A 16,991-nucleotide genomic window follows, 5' to 3' on the forward strand; every position below is an offset into this window, starting at 1 on the left:
AACTGTGTAGAGTGCTGACACTGATTTGGTAGTTATCACAATTCCAGTAAGAACTGGATGAAATAAATACTTAAAGTTTGGGTAGAGAAATTGAAAATAGAGAAATAGGCAGGAAGTACAATGAAAGGAGGAAACTAGAGAAAGAGAAGGTGATGGAAGACTACTTGAGATAAAAGAAATCCATGTAATACGTGATGGAAACACAGATTTGTTGTGAAAATCGGTGGTTTTCCTAAGGAACAATGGGCATGGTGGGGATGGCCGGCGGTTGGACTAGATGCTGCGAGTGGTCTTTGCCAACCTCAGTGATTCAGTGACTCCTGGGTGCCAAAGTTTTGCGACCGGAGCGGCCTACCCGTAAAGCGGCCTCGACGAGGCAGGGCCCCACCCAACCGCACACATCACGGCTCGGACCGGGCCCAGCGCGCTGCCCGCAACGCTCAGCCGCACCGCGGACGGCTTCGCGTCCGTGTGGGCGGGCGGGGTGAAGCGGGGCGGGACAGAGGGCGGAGGCAGCGGGCGGCAGGCGGGCTGCACGCCGGCTGCACGCCGGGAGAAGATGGCGGCGGCCGAGGCGGCGGCGCGGCGCGTGTCGCGGCAGGAGCAGGAGCTGCGCTGGCTGGTGGCGGAGGTCGGCCGTCTGAAGGAGCGGGACGCGCCGCGCTGTGCCGAGGACTGCAGCCCCGAGCTGCTGCGGCTGAGGGCCGAGAACGAGAAGCTGCGCTACCGCCTCCTGCACCTGCGCCGCAGCCTGGCGGCCGAGCTGGCCCGGGCGGCGCCGGCGGAGCCACGAGCCGGCAGCGAGGTAAAGGCGCTCGGGCGCGGCGGCGGAAGGCGCCGTGTGGGGCGGGCTGGGAGCGGTCCGCCCGGCCCAGTCACGGCTGTGGGCTCGGAGCGGCGCTGCTCCCCGCCCTGCGAGCGCTTCGTGAGCGCGGAATCATTGTATCAAACAACCGAAGCCTGTTCCTATCGCTGACCGGGCCGCGTAAATACGTCGGGATCTTGGTGGCGGTGGTGATTGAAATAACGTTGAGAAAGCGATATCGGGAAGTCTGGTCAGCAGTCTTGCAGTGTTTGCTGACCGCCGTGCTGTGGCCTGGTTCTGGCTTTAGGTGAGCTGTGTGTGTAGAAGGGATGTCTTTGAATGGACAGACTGTCTTTTTAGCCCGAGGCCAGGCTGGCTGGCTTCGGTTGGTTCGGTGGCTGCTTGGGAAAGCCTCAAAAGCAGAGTTATACTTCATGTTCTCGTTATTTTCAGGAAGCCTCCACGGTAAGGCCTGCTGTTGTGGTGGACCAGAAGGAAAAGGAAGTCATCAGTGGACACAGGAGTGAAGTAAGTGGGTTTATTACCACGTAATTAAAGGAGGAGTAGTTTTGTTTGATATTCCATTCAGGAGAGATGCTGAAATCTGAAGTACCTCTCTGTATTCTGAAATCTCAGATTTGGGAAGAAGGCTTTCTATAATGTACATATTGGCAAGATGTATTGTCAGAGATTTTCAACTTGCACGTGGAATTCTTACACATTTGCAGTGCTCTACTTTCTATATGACAGAAGTACGTGAGCTTTGGGGAAATAAGGGTCAGGATACAGTGGTTCCTAAAGAGAGAGGTGTTTCATGAATAGCTAAATAATGTGCACTGTGAAGTAGAATGTTGGTAGCAGTAGCTGTTGTTTGATAAATCATAATTTGTTTTCTGCTAAACTAAAGGAAACTTCCCCCAAACTATCTTGAGTTACTTGGATCTGATTCTTTGAAAGGACCAGCAGAAGAGAGCTCTTGTTGGAATGATCCAAACTTCTCTGGGATGTCAGCCAAATGCAAACTGGGGCAGAAGTATGGGCTGCTTTCTGAGGTCAGGCACACAAAGCCATTTAGATCCAGATGGATGAGGGTGCATTGGAATATTGAAAAGCCACTATAAAATATCAGCAATTTGGACTGCACTATTATGTACCAATGCTTTACTGCGTGTTAGTATAAACTCTAACTTATTGAAATCTAGTCTCAGTTGGTACCTCTAGGAATGTATCAGCACTGTAAACCTCTTTCTTCCATTTCTCTTGCAAATAATTTTTGGCTTGCATGTATGATTTCAATTCCTTGTTACAGTTACAGTGTGAGCCAAGTTTCATAGAAGACAGACTGAAGCTTTATGAAACATTGAAGAAAGAACATGATGCTTTGCTAGCTTACAGAGCAGCCAATGAGACAAAACCTATCAAAATTACTCTGACAGATGGAAAAATAGTTGATGGGGAGTCCTGGAAAACCACACCCTATCAGCTAGCTGTAGGAATCAGGTAACTTGCAGATTGAAGGAATTGTATTTTTGGGGTGATAAATCTGTTACTATTATTTGCCTCTCACATTGTTGTGTAAAATATGTATGTCATAGTGAATGGTGACTCAAGTTGCTTTACTTGAAAAGCATTGTTGAGGCCTCCGCTGAATGCCAAGACAGTAGCAGGGATGTGCATCACCAATTATGAGTGATACTTGAGGCTGTGTGCTGAGGTTATCGTGCTTGCTTCCAATTAAAAAATACAATAATTAGTCAGACTGTTAAGAGCTAAGAGACGTGTAAAGGTTTGTGAGTTACTGGCTAACTGTAGAAAACTATAAGGAGATTCCTGGTACTGAAAGTTGAATGAACCTTGAAGTCCTCAAAAGTCTATACTTTGAAAGTAGAAAAGTGCTTTAAAACAAACAAACAAAAAAATACCACCCAAAACTTAAAAACTTAAAGACTAAATGTCTTTAGGTGCTATAAGATGTGAGTGGGGTCATCAGGTATAGAAACGTAGCCAGTTTTGCAAATTTGAACCTAAATATTTTGGTCTCTTCTTTGTGTTCTTTAGTCAAGGCTTGGCTTCAAATGCAGTCATAGCCAAAGTGAATGGTGAATTGTGGGACCTGGATCGTCCATTGGAGGGAGATTGTACTCTGGAGCTGCTTACATTTGATGATGAAGAAGCACAAGCTGTAAATAAATCTGTTTTTTACTTAATGAAAAGAGTTTGTGTCACTGAATTGATTGCAGCTTTATGCTTTTTAAATGTTGTATTAAAAAAAAATATCAAAAAACCTGTTCAATTAATTTTTCTCACTAGTTGACAAAGATGCTTAAATACTACACAACTAATTTATAGGTGAAGTAATTCTTACTGTTCTTTTCTTTCCTCTTGCACATAAACAGATTATTTCTTAAATGAGATTCAGATTTTGTGTGTAGTGTCTTGATTTGTGTACTAAGTTGAAGTAGTTTGCCTAAGTTATGTGACTTATGGTGTGTTCAGAGGATGTGTTTGCAGATCAGACACTGAAGGCAACAGTCAGGTTGTCTTAAAATTTTCTAGAAATTGTGTAATATCAAATTTGAGTCATAAATGAAATGAAATATATACAGCGGTGTATTGACAGTGCTTGTTAGAAACAAGTAAGCACATCTTGGTCAGCTAAACTATAGTTAGTGATGTGCCCAGGAATTTTCTGTGGGATTCGGATTCTAGCGTCTGTTTATGCATTGGACTTAGACTTCATTTTGTCAGATTCATGTGATTAAGTTTGTTCAAGGCATTTCGTGAGCCTTTTGGGTTTTTAAGTGGCCTGAATTAGTAGGGGCTTAGAACACAGATAGGTATTTGTCTGTGGAGTTGTGACTCCCACCTTCTGGTGTTACACATAACGTGGTTTACAGTCTTACTGTAAACATAACACACGTGAACAACAGCAACTTAATTGTGTATATTGCTTTACATGTAGTTAAAGCTGCACAGACTTTAAACTGACTAGAAATTGACTTGCTTATAAATGAACAGAATATGTTTATTACAGTGACTGAGTTGTGCAGAGGTATAATTGTATTTCAGACCAAAATAAGATGAGGCTTTAATGCTACAGCTGCCAGCATATTGTCAAAGAAGTAATTAAGAAGTAATTAATCACCATGTAAGTATTTGTCATGGTTAAAAATGATAGCAAAAAATTTGTAAAATTCTCACTGAATTTAAAAAGCGATGACTCTGATTTATCAGTTTCTCATCTTAAGCCATACGTTTTTGTTTTTAATTGTATAACAACGATGATCCCATGACTTACTCATCTGACTTGATTTGCAGGTTTACTGGCATTCAAGCGCCCATATTCTTGGAGAGGCCATGGAAGGATTCTATGGGGGCTGCTTGTGCTATGGACCACCAATTGAGAATGGATTTTACTATGACATGTACATTGAGGACAGGTAAATATTCAGTAAGAACTTTAGCACTTGTTACTGAAGTGCAGCACTAGAGTATTTTATTCCGTAATGTTTCCATATGTTAAAAGTAAAGTCATACGTCTTTAATATTGTCTAAATCTGGCAAGTTGTCCATCTTTTAGTGGACATGTATAGAGGGAGTGTATGTTTGTCTAAATACTTAAATTCAAGAGCAGTGTTCAGACAGCTGCTCAGGACTTGGGAATTTTGAATGGTCTGTGGGGGGGAAAACAAACAAACAAACATGGAGTGGTTTGGTAAAACTTCCTGAAATTCCTGGGACATGTAGAAGGAAATTTCCCTAAAGAATCACATGTAGAAATGTGAAATACAGCGGGATTTAGCCATATGTACTTGGAGCTAATGGTCTTGCAGACACTTGAATGAACTGAAGGCTGTTACCTGGGTGATTTGAATGGGATTGTTTGGAGTTTGTGTTTCAGAGCTTTGTGTATGAAAGTACAGCTGATACCAAGGAACTAAGACATTACTGTGACAAATTGCTGCATGTCCCATGGTTTTCAAATTAGACTGCTGTAATGTGATTACTTAAAGAATGTAAATATCAGAATAGTTGATTTAAGTTTCTTTTGTCCTTGTCTGTTTATTTAGAGGTGTATCTAGTACTGAATTCCCAGCACTAGAGAACCGCTGTAAAAACATCATAAAAGAAAAGCAGCCTTTTGAAAGGCTGGAAGTCAAGAAGGAGATCCTGTTAGACATGTTTAAGGTAAATCTTTGGAGTACCTGTGATTCTGGTATGATGATGTTTTCATAAGAGTTACATTTTAAAACACTGCCTGCAACATCAGAATTGTACCTAGCTATGTTATAATAATAATAATAAAATAACTGTAGCATTCTGTCTCCTTTCTCCATATCCCTTACAGGTGTTCAGGAGTTTTTTTTCAAGCAATAAAAAAAACAATTTCTTGTTGCACAAAAACACCTCAAGTTCAGTGAGATTATTGGTGCTCAAAAGGCATACGGTCATTCTGGTTAACTTGCAGAAATCAATTAAAAAAAAAAAAAAGACTTTATTCTCTAGATCTCCATTTTATATGGTGAATATTAACAGTCTCACTGTACTGTGTTGTAATTGTCTTTTTGGAGTCCTTTGAGGTTTTCAGGTCTTTGTCTGGATAGTGAAGATAATTTGTCTCTTTCCCCTTTTGTTTTATAATCCTTCTGGAAGGCTGTTGAATGTTGACATTGTATATCTGACTTGCTAGTTGTGATAGTCTTACTGATGCACATGTATTATTAATACATAGTTTTGGAACAGAGTGTTAGTAGCTGTTATAATGGTCTTATTGTATTCTCGTGTTTCCTCATGCAGTATAACAAATTCAAGTGCCGTATCCTTAATGAGAAGGTGAACACACCAACTACCACAGTTTACAGGTAAACAAAATAAATTAAAAGGTGTTACAAAACACTTGCACTGTTAAGTGTTTCATTTCATTTGAGAGGACAATATTTTTTTGTTTTTATTTCTGAATACTTGTATAATCAGGAATGAGACTTTCAATTAGTAATATTAATTTATGTAAAATCAGATATTTCCTTTCTCTGTTAGGACAAGTCAGATCTCCATTGGTGGCAAATGGCAGATCTTTTCAGTCTTTGCCTCTTAATAAAAAGATTAAAGTAAATTACCCTCAATGCAATTGGATGACTGGATAATGGACAAAACTAACTGCTAGCTAAATGTGTGTTGAGGATCCTGTTCATGCAGTTGCAAGGAGTAAAACTTATTAGTAAAAAAATGAGAAAAACGTTTTTTCTGTTTGATGTATGTAGTTTGAAATTTCCTGAGCAATTTAAAATGAATTTACATATAGAAATATATGAACTGCTGTGTGTAATACTGTAGTTCTGGTAATGCATCAAATGTGATGAGTTGACCAAGTGAATATCCTGCTTCAAGTACCAGACACAGGTTTAAGATGCACGGATTTGCTGAGTATGACACACATAGGTACTTATTAATTATTTGAGCATGTAAAGCAATACCCTGTATGTCATTAGTTATTGTATTTCAAAATGCTGGACTATTTTGAAATGAACACTTTCATTCTTGTGGTGTTTAGATGTGGTCCACTGATCGATCTCTGCAGGGGCCCACATGTGAGACACACTGGAAAAATCAAGGCCCTTAAAATATTTAAGGTAAATTTAAATAAAGCACATCTTAAATCTTAACTACCATAAGCTGGTCAGTTGATTTCTTTATCTATTTTTTTCTGAAGTGATGAGGTCCCCTGTATTGGTTTTTTTTGCTTACTCTAAAAATAGTCTCTTATTTATTTCCCCTTTCTCATCAAACAGAACTACTGACTTTCCTCCTTCATTCATTTCCAAGGCTTACTTATTGTTGACCATTACAGCAATCATCAGTGAAAACTGATAGCTTTTTTTTTTTTTTTTTTTTTTTTTTTTTTTTTTTTTTTTTTTTAAATCAGAGTGTTAGTGCAGTTAAACTATATGACTATAATGAAAAACAGAGCAAACACACTCGGGTAGTGGTGTGGAACTAGCTATCCCATGCACAGTAGAGAAGTTAATGTGGGTAAGCTAATGTGACAGTGCTGCTGTATTGTTGTGCTGGTATCTTCAGAGCATTGCACCGTGCAATGCAGATGTACTGGTCTGGCTTTGTACTAGCTGTCACATCTTTGTGCCATTCTGTCCATGCATTATGCATGTTCCCTCTATTCTGTGGTAGATGAACTTCCAAGATGTAAATTGGATGAGGAAATAGTGTTTTGACCTTGTAAGGTGGAGTCCTTCAGGTGTAGGAGGTAAAGTGAGCAGTGGCAGGTCTGTAAATGTTTGTCATGGTTTTATGATTTTTAGTTATTGGCTTTTTGAAAATGGAATTGCTGACAAGAACGATGCAGTTTAAGTTAGTTGCAGATGCTGATTCTGATGTTGCTGTCAGACTGTCCCTCTTGGGATGTTTGTTATACTTGCTTCTGCTGACTTCCTGACTGAAGTTTATGGATTAACTGTTTGACTTGTCAGAAAGCTAGGATTTAACTGAGAGTTGCTTTCTTTTTGACTTCCATGTTTATTTTTTGCATTGTTTTGAACTTAAACAGGAGATAACACGTGGTTTGAGTTAAAATACGGAATCTAAGTAAAATAAATATGACTTGACTTGTGACTCTTGTTTATACCTTCTGCATTAGGCATGCTGACTAAAAGGCGGTGCAAATATCTGTAATATAAATAAATGCTGGATGACTGCATGTAGTTCTTTTACCATGTTAAAAGCCGTAACATTCAAATGCATTAACATCTATTCTTCCTCTTGCTGAGAGTATAACGATACTTATCCTCAGTTACGGGTTTTGTCCATCAGAATTCCTCTACGTACTGGGAGGGAAAAGCTGACATGGAAACTCTGCAGCGAATCTATGGAATATCCTTCCCTGATAACAAAATGATGAAGGAATGGGAGAAATTCCAGGAAGAAGCTAGAAACCGAGATCATAGGAAAATTGGAAAGGTGTGCTCTTATAGTCTGCTTCTCTTTTATGCTACTGCAGTAAAATTCATTCTCTTCCTTTTTTTTTTTTTTTTCTTCCCTTTCTTCTTTTTAGGGTAATTTGAATGGGAACCTGTTCTGTGCATTTCTTATAGTGTACTTTACATTTCAAAATTTCATTTATACAAATTTGGCTCATCAGTTGCTTACAAATACTGAACATTGGGAATTAATTTGGGAGGTAGTCCCTGGGCCTGGGGAGGTATGTCTTAACATTTTTGATGTAGGATATTTTGAGATCCTACATAAAACACTACATTTTTCATAGAAGGGAGAAATTATTGAAAATTTTATGAATGATATTTTGGTCATATTTTTTATAGGTGCAAGTGAGGAAGTAATACGTACCTCTACTAGGTTAAAATGAAAAGATTTAGTGTTAAATTGAGTTTAACTCTGAAGACATTGATGTGACACAAACAAGGATTGTGACTGAACGTTGGTCATGTTGGTGATTCTACAAAGGAGTCATGTATTTGCAGTTACCTCTGATGTCTTTTTGTTTTTAAAAAAAAAAAAAGTATGGTTAGAAGGAAAGTATTTGAAAGAAGATAAATTACCTTGTGGTTGTTTTAAGACACAGTGGATGATACAGTTGAAAGCAGAGAGGCATTCATTTGAAACACTCAAGTGTTAAATGAAGATTAGCATCAGTAGTCAGCAGGATGTCAGTGTGAACTTCTTGTTACTTGTTGGTAGGTACCAAGACACAGATATGGGCTGCCTTTGTAAGCAGTAATGAACAACCGGGGATAACTCAGAAGAAGGAGAGTCGATGAGAAACTTACAGAAAACTGACAAAGGATAGATGTGGCAGAATGATCTTTGCTGAAGTGTTTGTGTTTGTTTCAATTAACCCACTAAGACTTAAACATTTGTACAGTACTTGATGATTACTTACTTGCATTTTCAAAACTAAATTATCTACTGAAAAAAAAAAAAATTACCTGTTATCTATGTATCTAGTATGTAATAAATGTGAGAGGCTAAGGTACTCTTAAGATGTAGCAGAGCCACACTTCTGAGTTTGTGTTGGGGAATGGCTGCGAGAGCAGGGTGGACATAAGGCTGTGTACGAGCATAACTGGTGCAGCAGCACGGAGTGCATACCCATGAGAAAACATTAGGAGTTAAGATAGGAGGCACAACGTCCTTGGGCAGCACGTAAACAGCAGGCCTACATCCACAGCTATGCTCTGTGGATATGTGGGGGGCTGATAAGTGGATGAGCTCAGCGGCAGGTGTGAATGCTGGCTGAGCATGGGTTGAAGCTAGGCAGCCCACCTAGACGCCCACCTTGTGCTCCAATAGTAAGTGAACATGTGTATTAGAATCATATTATAAACTCTGTGTGTGCAACAATAAAGTGAAGCTTGATCACTCATTGGGTAACAGTTGTGCTTCCCTGCTTGAGAACAATCTGATTAGGACACTATCCGCGGCAAGTTTGTACTTGAGATAATTCTGATTAAGAATGACCAGCTCATAAGCTTCAGCTGTCAACCCTCAGATCTGATGAGTATATGTATAATTGCATTGGTTACTAATGGTAAGATTACTTCAGGCTTCAAGATTTTGAGGAAGTGTCTATTTAGATAGCCACTGAGTTAAGTGGGCTACCAGTCATATATGGGCTTCTAAGAGTAAGAACTGGAGAGAGATTAACATCTGTTGCTGAGAAATTGTAAACTTTTAGAAATCATCTTGTTACTGTATTAAATCATCTTGTTACTGTATTCTTTCATTTTTGTTAAGTCTCAGTGTGTGAAATACTCATTGCTTGCAGGTAACTACTAGAGATATATCTGAAATGATGTTACAGAATTCTGTTTTCTATTTACATAGGAGCAAGAACTCTTCTTCTTTCATGATTTGAGTCCTGGAAGCTGCTTTTTCCTCCCCAGAGGTGCCTTTCTTTATAATACACTCACAGATTTCATACGAGTGAGTATTGACATGCTTAATACTTTCTGCTGATCTCTAGTGATATGCTATTTGTAGCACTGAGCTGTTCTCAGAGAGAGAAGGGTCTGTGTACGTAAGCATATGCCGTTTTCACCAAGATCATACAGATTTAACCTTTTCCAAAATAGGATAGATGAAAGCATTCTTAACTGACACGTTTTACAGTTATGTAAAGCCTTCATGCATAGTTTACTTGCCCAGTAAAGTGCCATAGTAAGAAAGCAATTTTTAAAAAAGTAAGAAAATCAGGATATTGCTTGTAGAAAGTTGTATCATCTTGTAAATGTTTAATTTGTTTTACAGGAGGAGTATCACAAGCGTAATTTTACTGAAGTTGTATCTCCAAACATCTTCAACAGTAAACTCTGGGAAACTTCTGGGCACTGGCAGCACTACAGTGAAAATATGTTCTCTTTTGACATAGAGAAGGAAACTTTTGCGCTTAAACCAATGAACTGTCCAGGACATTGGTTTGTACTTTCAACTGAATGCCTTCTTACTTCACTATTTTTATCCCTTGTGAAGCTGAGGAGAAAAATGTAGTGTCAATACACATTATCATTTGTGTGTGGCAGTAGACTACTGAGCAGCTAGGATGTCTAGAGAGCTCCCTGGCAGCATCCCAAAGCAGAAACCAAATAAAACTCTTGTAGGAGGGTCTTTCAGTAAGTCTAGACTAAGTAGCTAGATTTGTGTGTATTGATATTAGCCTGTACCAGTAGCAAATATAAGTAATGTTGATTAGATTGGGGCTTCAGATACAGCATGTCAAAAATTCTGATTGTTATTCTCAGTGTTGCTTTTTTCTAGGTGGTCTCTAGCAAAGCTTTTTGAGTGCCTTGTGCTCTCCATTTGCCTGCCTTTTAAAACATGGACAGTCTGAATGGATAAATGCTTAACAGTGAAATTACTATCTATACTAACTGCTAGTTTATGTACTGACTTAAGTCTTCTGCAAGAAAGATAAAAGTGAGGTTCCTCCGTGTTCCTTCTAGCTTGATGTTTGCCCATCGTCCACGATCCTGGAGGGAAATGCCTCTAAGACTTGCAGATTTTGGAGTTCTTCACCGAAATGAACTCTCTGGCACTTTAAGTGGCTTGACTCGTGTAAGGCGCTTCCAACAAGATGATGCTCACATCTTCTGTACAATAGAACAGGTAAAAAAAAAATCTCACCAACTCAAACTGACATTAAAAAAAAGTGAAACTCATACAAGTATTTTCACTCCAAGTTTTTCTATTGTGTTTTCTAGCATAATGCTGTTTTCAATGCTTTTTTTAGTTGTAGGTGTTTTCTGCTTAATCATCTGATACTTCATATTTCTTTATCTTCTGCAGTAATGCTCATCAGTAGCCTCTTGAAGTTATTTTGTTAGAAGTCTCAAATAGCAGTGCTGTAATTTTTTTTCTTTGGAGTTAAATACTTATATAAAAAGAATAAAACTATATTTAAGGGATGTTATTGATATGAATTACAGAATGGGGTCTTTCTATAGGAGTTTTCCCTTGAGTAAGATAGATATCAAAATATTTTTCCTCCTTCATTCCCCCTTCCATTTTCATATATGATGGTTGTTGCATAGTGGCCTCTTAACTCTGGTTGTGATGAGTTCAGCAAATTCAATTAGGTTTTGATGTAAATAAATCGTAAAAATATTGTGTTTTATTTTTCAAATAATTTCTTTTGTTTACATTTAAGATTGAAGAAGAAATTAAGGGCTGTCTTGATTTCTTGAAGTCAGTTTATTCTATCTTTGGCTTTACCTTCCAATTGCATCTTTCAACAAGACCCGAAAACTATCTAGGAGAATTAGAGATCTGGGACCATGCAGAAAAGGTAATAATTGACATTTTTAAAAAAAATATATATTTTTATTTATTTATTTATTTTATAAACATATAACATATAACATATAACATATAACATATAACATATAACATATAACATATAACATATAACATATAACATATAACATATAACATATAACATATAACATATAACATATAACATATAACATATAACATATAACATATAACATATAACATATAACATATAACATATAACATATAACATATAACATATATATATGTTTTCAATATCTGCGAAGTTTTATAGAAATAGATATTTAGTTTAATTGTTTCATGTTGAACAGTGACATTTGTGAAATTGTGTCAGATGCTAAATATTATCCTGAATAGAAGTGCATGTTAAAAAACTGTATAATATGTGAGGTTTCAAATAGAATGAAAAATTTTAGATTTTTACAGAGTCCCTTAGTTCCTTGAACTGATTTTTTTTTTTTTTTTTTCCCCTTCAGGTTAATCAGAAAATTCTTACAGGGAATATCGTAATGACTAAATGTTTGAACGATAGTCATCAGCATGTTGAGTTGCTTAGTATTTCAGAAAAAAATGCTTACACTTTTACAGAGATGAAAAGCTCTCGTACACCTGTAAAGGTTGTGGGGTTTTGTTGTTATAATTACTCTTTCTGTTTCATGATTAGCAACTTCAAAACAGCTTGGATAACTTTGGAGTACAGTGGACATTGAATCCAGGAGATGGGGCATTTTATGGTCCTAAGGTTAGTGAATTGATATTTTAATACAACTTCAGGATGGATAACAATGTAGACAAGATGTAGGCAAACTGTATCAGGTTACTGTGTATCTTTCTTTGGAGAAGAGAAGGCTCCCGGGAGACCTCATTGTGGCCTTCCAGTACTTGAAGGGAGTGTATAAACAGGAGGGGGAACAGCTGTTTACAAGGGTGGATAGTGATAGGACAAGGGGAATGGTTTTAAAATGAGACAGAGGAGGTTTGGATTAGATATTAGGAATGAGTTTTTCACACAGAGGGTAGTGATGCAGTGGAACAGGTTGCCCAAGGAGGTTGTGGATGCCCCATCCCTGGAGGCATTCAAGGCCAGGCTGGATGTGGCTCTGGGCAGCCTGGGCTGGTGGTTGGCGACCCTGCACACAGCAGGGGGTTGAAACTGGATGATCATTGTGGTCCTTTTCAACCCAGGCCATTCTATGATTCTGTGATTCACAGATTGATATTAAAATCAAAGATGCTCTTGGCAGATACCATCAGTGTGCTACTATCCAACTTGACTTCCAGCTACCCATTCGATTTAATCTTACTTACGTTGGGTGAGTGATTAAAATGCTTATCTTCCTCTTCTAACTAGAACAAATAGAATACTTATCTGCAATTTCCATAAGCTGAGATATATTAATGCTCTGTTGCTCACTTAGCAAATTATTAGTTTGCATCTAAGTAGCCTGCAATGGTTTATGAAGGGAAACATCTCCTGTGAGTGGAGGACTGAGTCCAGAATTTGAAGGTGTTTTTTCAGTATAACCATAGCTTGCTTTAATTGTAAATGCCATTGTTTGTGGGAAAACTTGGTGACCTGTCTATTTGTCTTGAGAAAACTGGTAAGCAACTGATTATATGGCTCAGTTCTTAATTTTAGTCTAGTCATTGTGTTGTCTTTGAGGACATTGCATTCGTATTCAAACATACATTAAGGAGATGGTATGTTTGCAGTAGGAAATGCTTTGTTCTTTTTGTTGGAAATGAATTAGGTGACCTTGAACATAAAATGAATGCAAATAGTTTTTTAAGGAAAATGTCACTTAAACTTCCAGCTAAGAAAAAAGACATTTTATCATCTGAGTGTGTTAATTTTAGAACCATGTCTTCTGGATTGTTTTTCTTACGATGTTTATTTTTATATAATACAAAAGGTTTGAGGGAGGTGTTGGTTATTTTTGGTTCTGCTGCATATTCTTCAGTAGACATCATAGCTCTTCAGTAGAAAATAAGATTAGAAACAGCAGCTGGCCTTTTTTTTTTCATAATCAGAGGTGCGTAACTTAAAGAAAGAAACAAATAATGAGGGCAGATAAAATCCTGTGTAAGAAGATGAATTCAAGTCGTAGTGGAAAAGAAAGGAAGGATATAAAATATTAAAATACAGAGACAAGGAGCTGTCAGTTTTGGAGTCAAATTGTAGAGTGTGCTTTTTAAAACTTAAGAAGTTGTGTCTATGTCACAGTCATTCTGATTATTCTGTATTCCTTTAAAAGTATGATTCATTCTGAAGTAGATTTTTAGTAGCAAGTGGCAATTTTTGTTCAGTATAAATTACTGTTTATACAGATATGTAAAATCAAAAGAATCAGTAGGATTCCATGTATGTGATCTAGGAGAAGTGTGGTTTTGAAATTATTTTCTTTTTCAGCAAAGATGGAGATGATAAAAAGAGGCCAGTGATTATTCACAGAGCTGTTTTGGGATCTGTGGAGAGAATGATAGCTATTTTAGCAGAAAATTATGGAGGAAAATGGTATGTGACACAAATACAATTCTGAGAAATGTTTAACAACATGGTTAGGAAATACAGGTCCTCCCTAATATCTCATGATTTCTCTAGGGTTTTCTCAACAGCAGGTGAGATGAAATGAAACCTAATTTTACAGTTCCAGTTGTGTATTCTACTAATAGCTCATGGTTCAATTCTGTGAGATACGAATTGCAACTGAATGTGTGTGTGCTGCATTTTACTTCTTTTTACTGGAAGATGCTTAATATATGTAAAGTAGTTACTTACACAGACATAAATTAGCATAGATATGTGATATATATTTTTTTCAATTTGTAAGTTGTTCTATTTCATCTCTAGTTAGCTCTGAAGATATTTATTCTTTAATAGATTGAAGGATTAAGGAAGAGTGAATTCTCACCTTTAAATGCAGAGACTACTCACCTAGTACTATCAAGTTATATAACAAATGAAAGCAGAAATTATGTGAAGAATTGAAATTCTATTTAAATTTGTGAAATTGGTAGGAAGCGAACAGGAGTTCTGTGTATGTCTTTTATTGGATTCAGTCTGATATTTCATGTGAATTGAAAAGTGTAAAGGTAACATTATGCAACATTCTTAGCTTACAATTCTGAGGATATGAATGAAAACGTAGAATGCTCACTTATCTTTTTTCTCATTGGGTTTGCCAGGCCATTCTGGCTGTCTCCACGGCAGGTCATGGTTGTGCCTGTGGGACCTACTTCTGAAGGGTATGCACAGCAGGTGAGAATACAGCTTTATGCATCAAGCAATTTTAGTAGCTCCTGAAATACTCATCCTTGAGTGAACAGTAAATGCTTTAATAATATAGGAGATGCTTTTGGGTCAAGTTATTTTTTTCCATGCCCTCTAAAATTGTGTAAGCCTGAGAAAGGGAAATATAACTAAATATTTGGGGTTTTGTTGCCATGTACAAGCTTGTAATAATTACAGGAAAAATATTCTGAGCTACTTACCTTACATACTAATAAATGTTTTGTTGTAGAATTGTCCCCTTAAAGTGTAGGGGTAGACTTAGTTTCTTCCTTTTTCCGGTATATATATACCCTTGACTACACTGCATTTAGGCAAAGTTCTTTTTATCAACTCCCACCCCCTTTTAGTGCAAACATAAATGGTTCTCTTCCTTTTCTTCTTTCTATGGCTGAGGCATTTTGGCATTCAGCAGTGTAGCTGTCTGAGAGGATCAGCAAATGTTTGATACAGATGTTAACTTGTATTTCTTCTAACAAGGAATTGCTAAAGTCCTGTCAAGCTCTTACGAGTGTGTGCAGTTTTCTTCAAATAATTTTGTCAACTTCATTAATACAGCTGTTCATAAGAGCTAAATTATTTATATTTATAAATTATTTATTGGATGGAATCCTGTGAAATATATGCTGTAATAGTAAATGTCTTTTTTTAGGTTTGCACTGAGTTTTTTGAAGCAGGATTTATGACAGATGTGGATCTAGATCAGAGCTGCACATTGAACAAGAAAATCAGAAATGCACAACTGGCTCAATATAACTTTATCTTAGGTAACTGAAGAGTCTTTCTGCCTATCATTTAAGTTCTAATGTTGGGCATGGTTTGTCTAGGCTCACTTTAATGTAGGTAGTTTAATATTGTTTGTGATACATCTTGCAGTGGTTGGTGAAAAGGAGAAAGCAAATCATGCTGTCAATGTGAGAACAAGAGACAACAAAGTTCATGGAGAAATTTTGGTATCTTCTGCAATTGAGAAACTCAAGAAATTTAAGAGTTTGCGTCTTCCAAATGCAGAAGAAGAATTCTGATGTTGCTACTAAGGAAAAAAACTACAGATATTAACTGCCCGTGTGAAATGGTGTTGCTTTCCTTCTCTATAGCAGTAATGTTCATCTGAAAGAATTTGAAGAATGGATGCACAAACCAAGCAAAGGTAGCAGTATTGATTCTCCAAGAATAGCATGAGAAAACAAATGCAGTGGTGACTCCTTTGATGTCCTGTGGGACTCCACTCATTGATGGTTGCTGAACACTTTTTTTCAGGCATCCTACACTTCTGCTAAAATATGTCAGTTTTACTATGTAAATAAGTAGTGCTGTACTAGCTGAAGGAGCGGAAGGCTGGGAAATGTGCTGACTGCAGCTGCTGAACTACCTCAGTCACGCAGCAGCTGCTGAACTGACATGGCTTGGAATCTTGGGTTTTGCTTTTTCTAACTCTGAATTGTCAAATACGTGTCAAATATTGGAGTAAGGGAGTAGCCTGTTCCTTCATGAGTATGCTCACAAGTGATGAATATCAGTTGGAAATCACAATGTAACAAGGTACTGAATGAGCCCACGCCTTCGGTAACTGCTTGCTGTAAAGGTGATTGCCAAAAATGAAGTTGAATTAACCGCCCTATCTGTGTGTGGGAAGTGTTTTATTTCTGCCTGTTGTTGACTTGGTTCTTTGAAAACAGTCAAAAAAAAATCCCACTCAATTTGCCTTTCAAAGAAATGGATGTGTGATTTACTGCTGTGGTTGCTTGGGATACTGTGTGCTAAAACTGGGTGATGTAATCTTCATTTTTTTGTTTTAAGTATGTTGGAATACAAATTGGTTCTACTTACCTGATCTGATTGTTTATGCTTATAAATGATTTTTAAAGCTAATTCTGCAGGGCATTTAATGTTTTTGATATGCGATTTTTAACCATGAGTATTTTTTCACTGTTATGTGCTCTGCCAACCTCTGCCAGAGGTTGACATGTAAGGCATACAGCCACGAGTTGGAAGAATAACAGATGTTATTACAAGCACGCCTGTGCTTCCCCCTGCCTGCAGCCTGTGTTCCATGGCCCCGTGCTTTGTGCTGTGCTA

At 37.7% G+C, this 16,991-nt stretch overlaps 1 protein-coding gene across 1 annotated transcript; it reads left to right on the top strand.

Annotated features, from left to right (window-relative positions):
• The first annotated feature begins 501 nt into the window (after window positions 1–501).
• TARS3 (threonyl-tRNA synthetase 3) lies at window positions 502–16,533 on the top strand. Its single transcript, XM_085233989.1, has 19 exons — window positions 502–805; window positions 1,259–1,333; window positions 2,115–2,305; window positions 2,864–2,987; window positions 4,124–4,245; window positions 4,876–4,993; window positions 5,603–5,667; window positions 6,357–6,435; window positions 7,631–7,777; window positions 9,662–9,760; window positions 10,085–10,251; window positions 10,777–10,939; window positions 11,481–11,618; window positions 12,288–12,365; window positions 12,836–12,936; window positions 14,034–14,138; window positions 14,810–14,882; window positions 15,565–15,679; window positions 15,789–16,533. Exons 1-19 carry the CDS (start codon window positions 560–562, stop codon window positions 15,935–15,937), a joined length of 2,355 nt encoding a protein of 784 aa, XP_085090115.1. The 5' UTR covers window positions 502–559; the 3' UTR covers window positions 15,938–16,533.
• The last annotated feature ends 458 nt before the right edge of the window (window positions 16,534–16,991 follow it).

The sequence above is a fragment of the Meleagris gallopavo genome, chromosome 12 (assembly GCF_905368555.1).
Source record: "Meleagris gallopavo chromosome 12, MGAL_WU_HG_1.1, whole genome shotgun sequence".
Taxonomy (NCBI): Eukaryota; Metazoa; Chordata; class Aves; order Galliformes; family Phasianidae; genus Meleagris; species Meleagris gallopavo.

What these genes read in the sequence shown, in the direction of transcription:
- TARS3 (XM_085233989.1), top strand. Translation starts at nt 560, where the DNA reads ATGGCGGCGGCCGAGGCGGCGGCGCGGCGCGTGTCGCGGCAGGAGCAG. An exon ending in ATCATAGGAAAATTGGAAAG is followed by an intron (nt 7,778 to 9,661) that starts GTGTGCTCTTAT and finishes CTATTTACATAG; the next exon opens with GAGCAAGAACTCTTCTTCTT. An exon ending in TCAATATAACTTTATCTTAG is followed by an intron (nt 15,680 to 15,788) that starts GTAACTGAAGAG and finishes TACATCTTGCAG; the next exon opens with TGGTTGGTGAAAAGGAGAAA.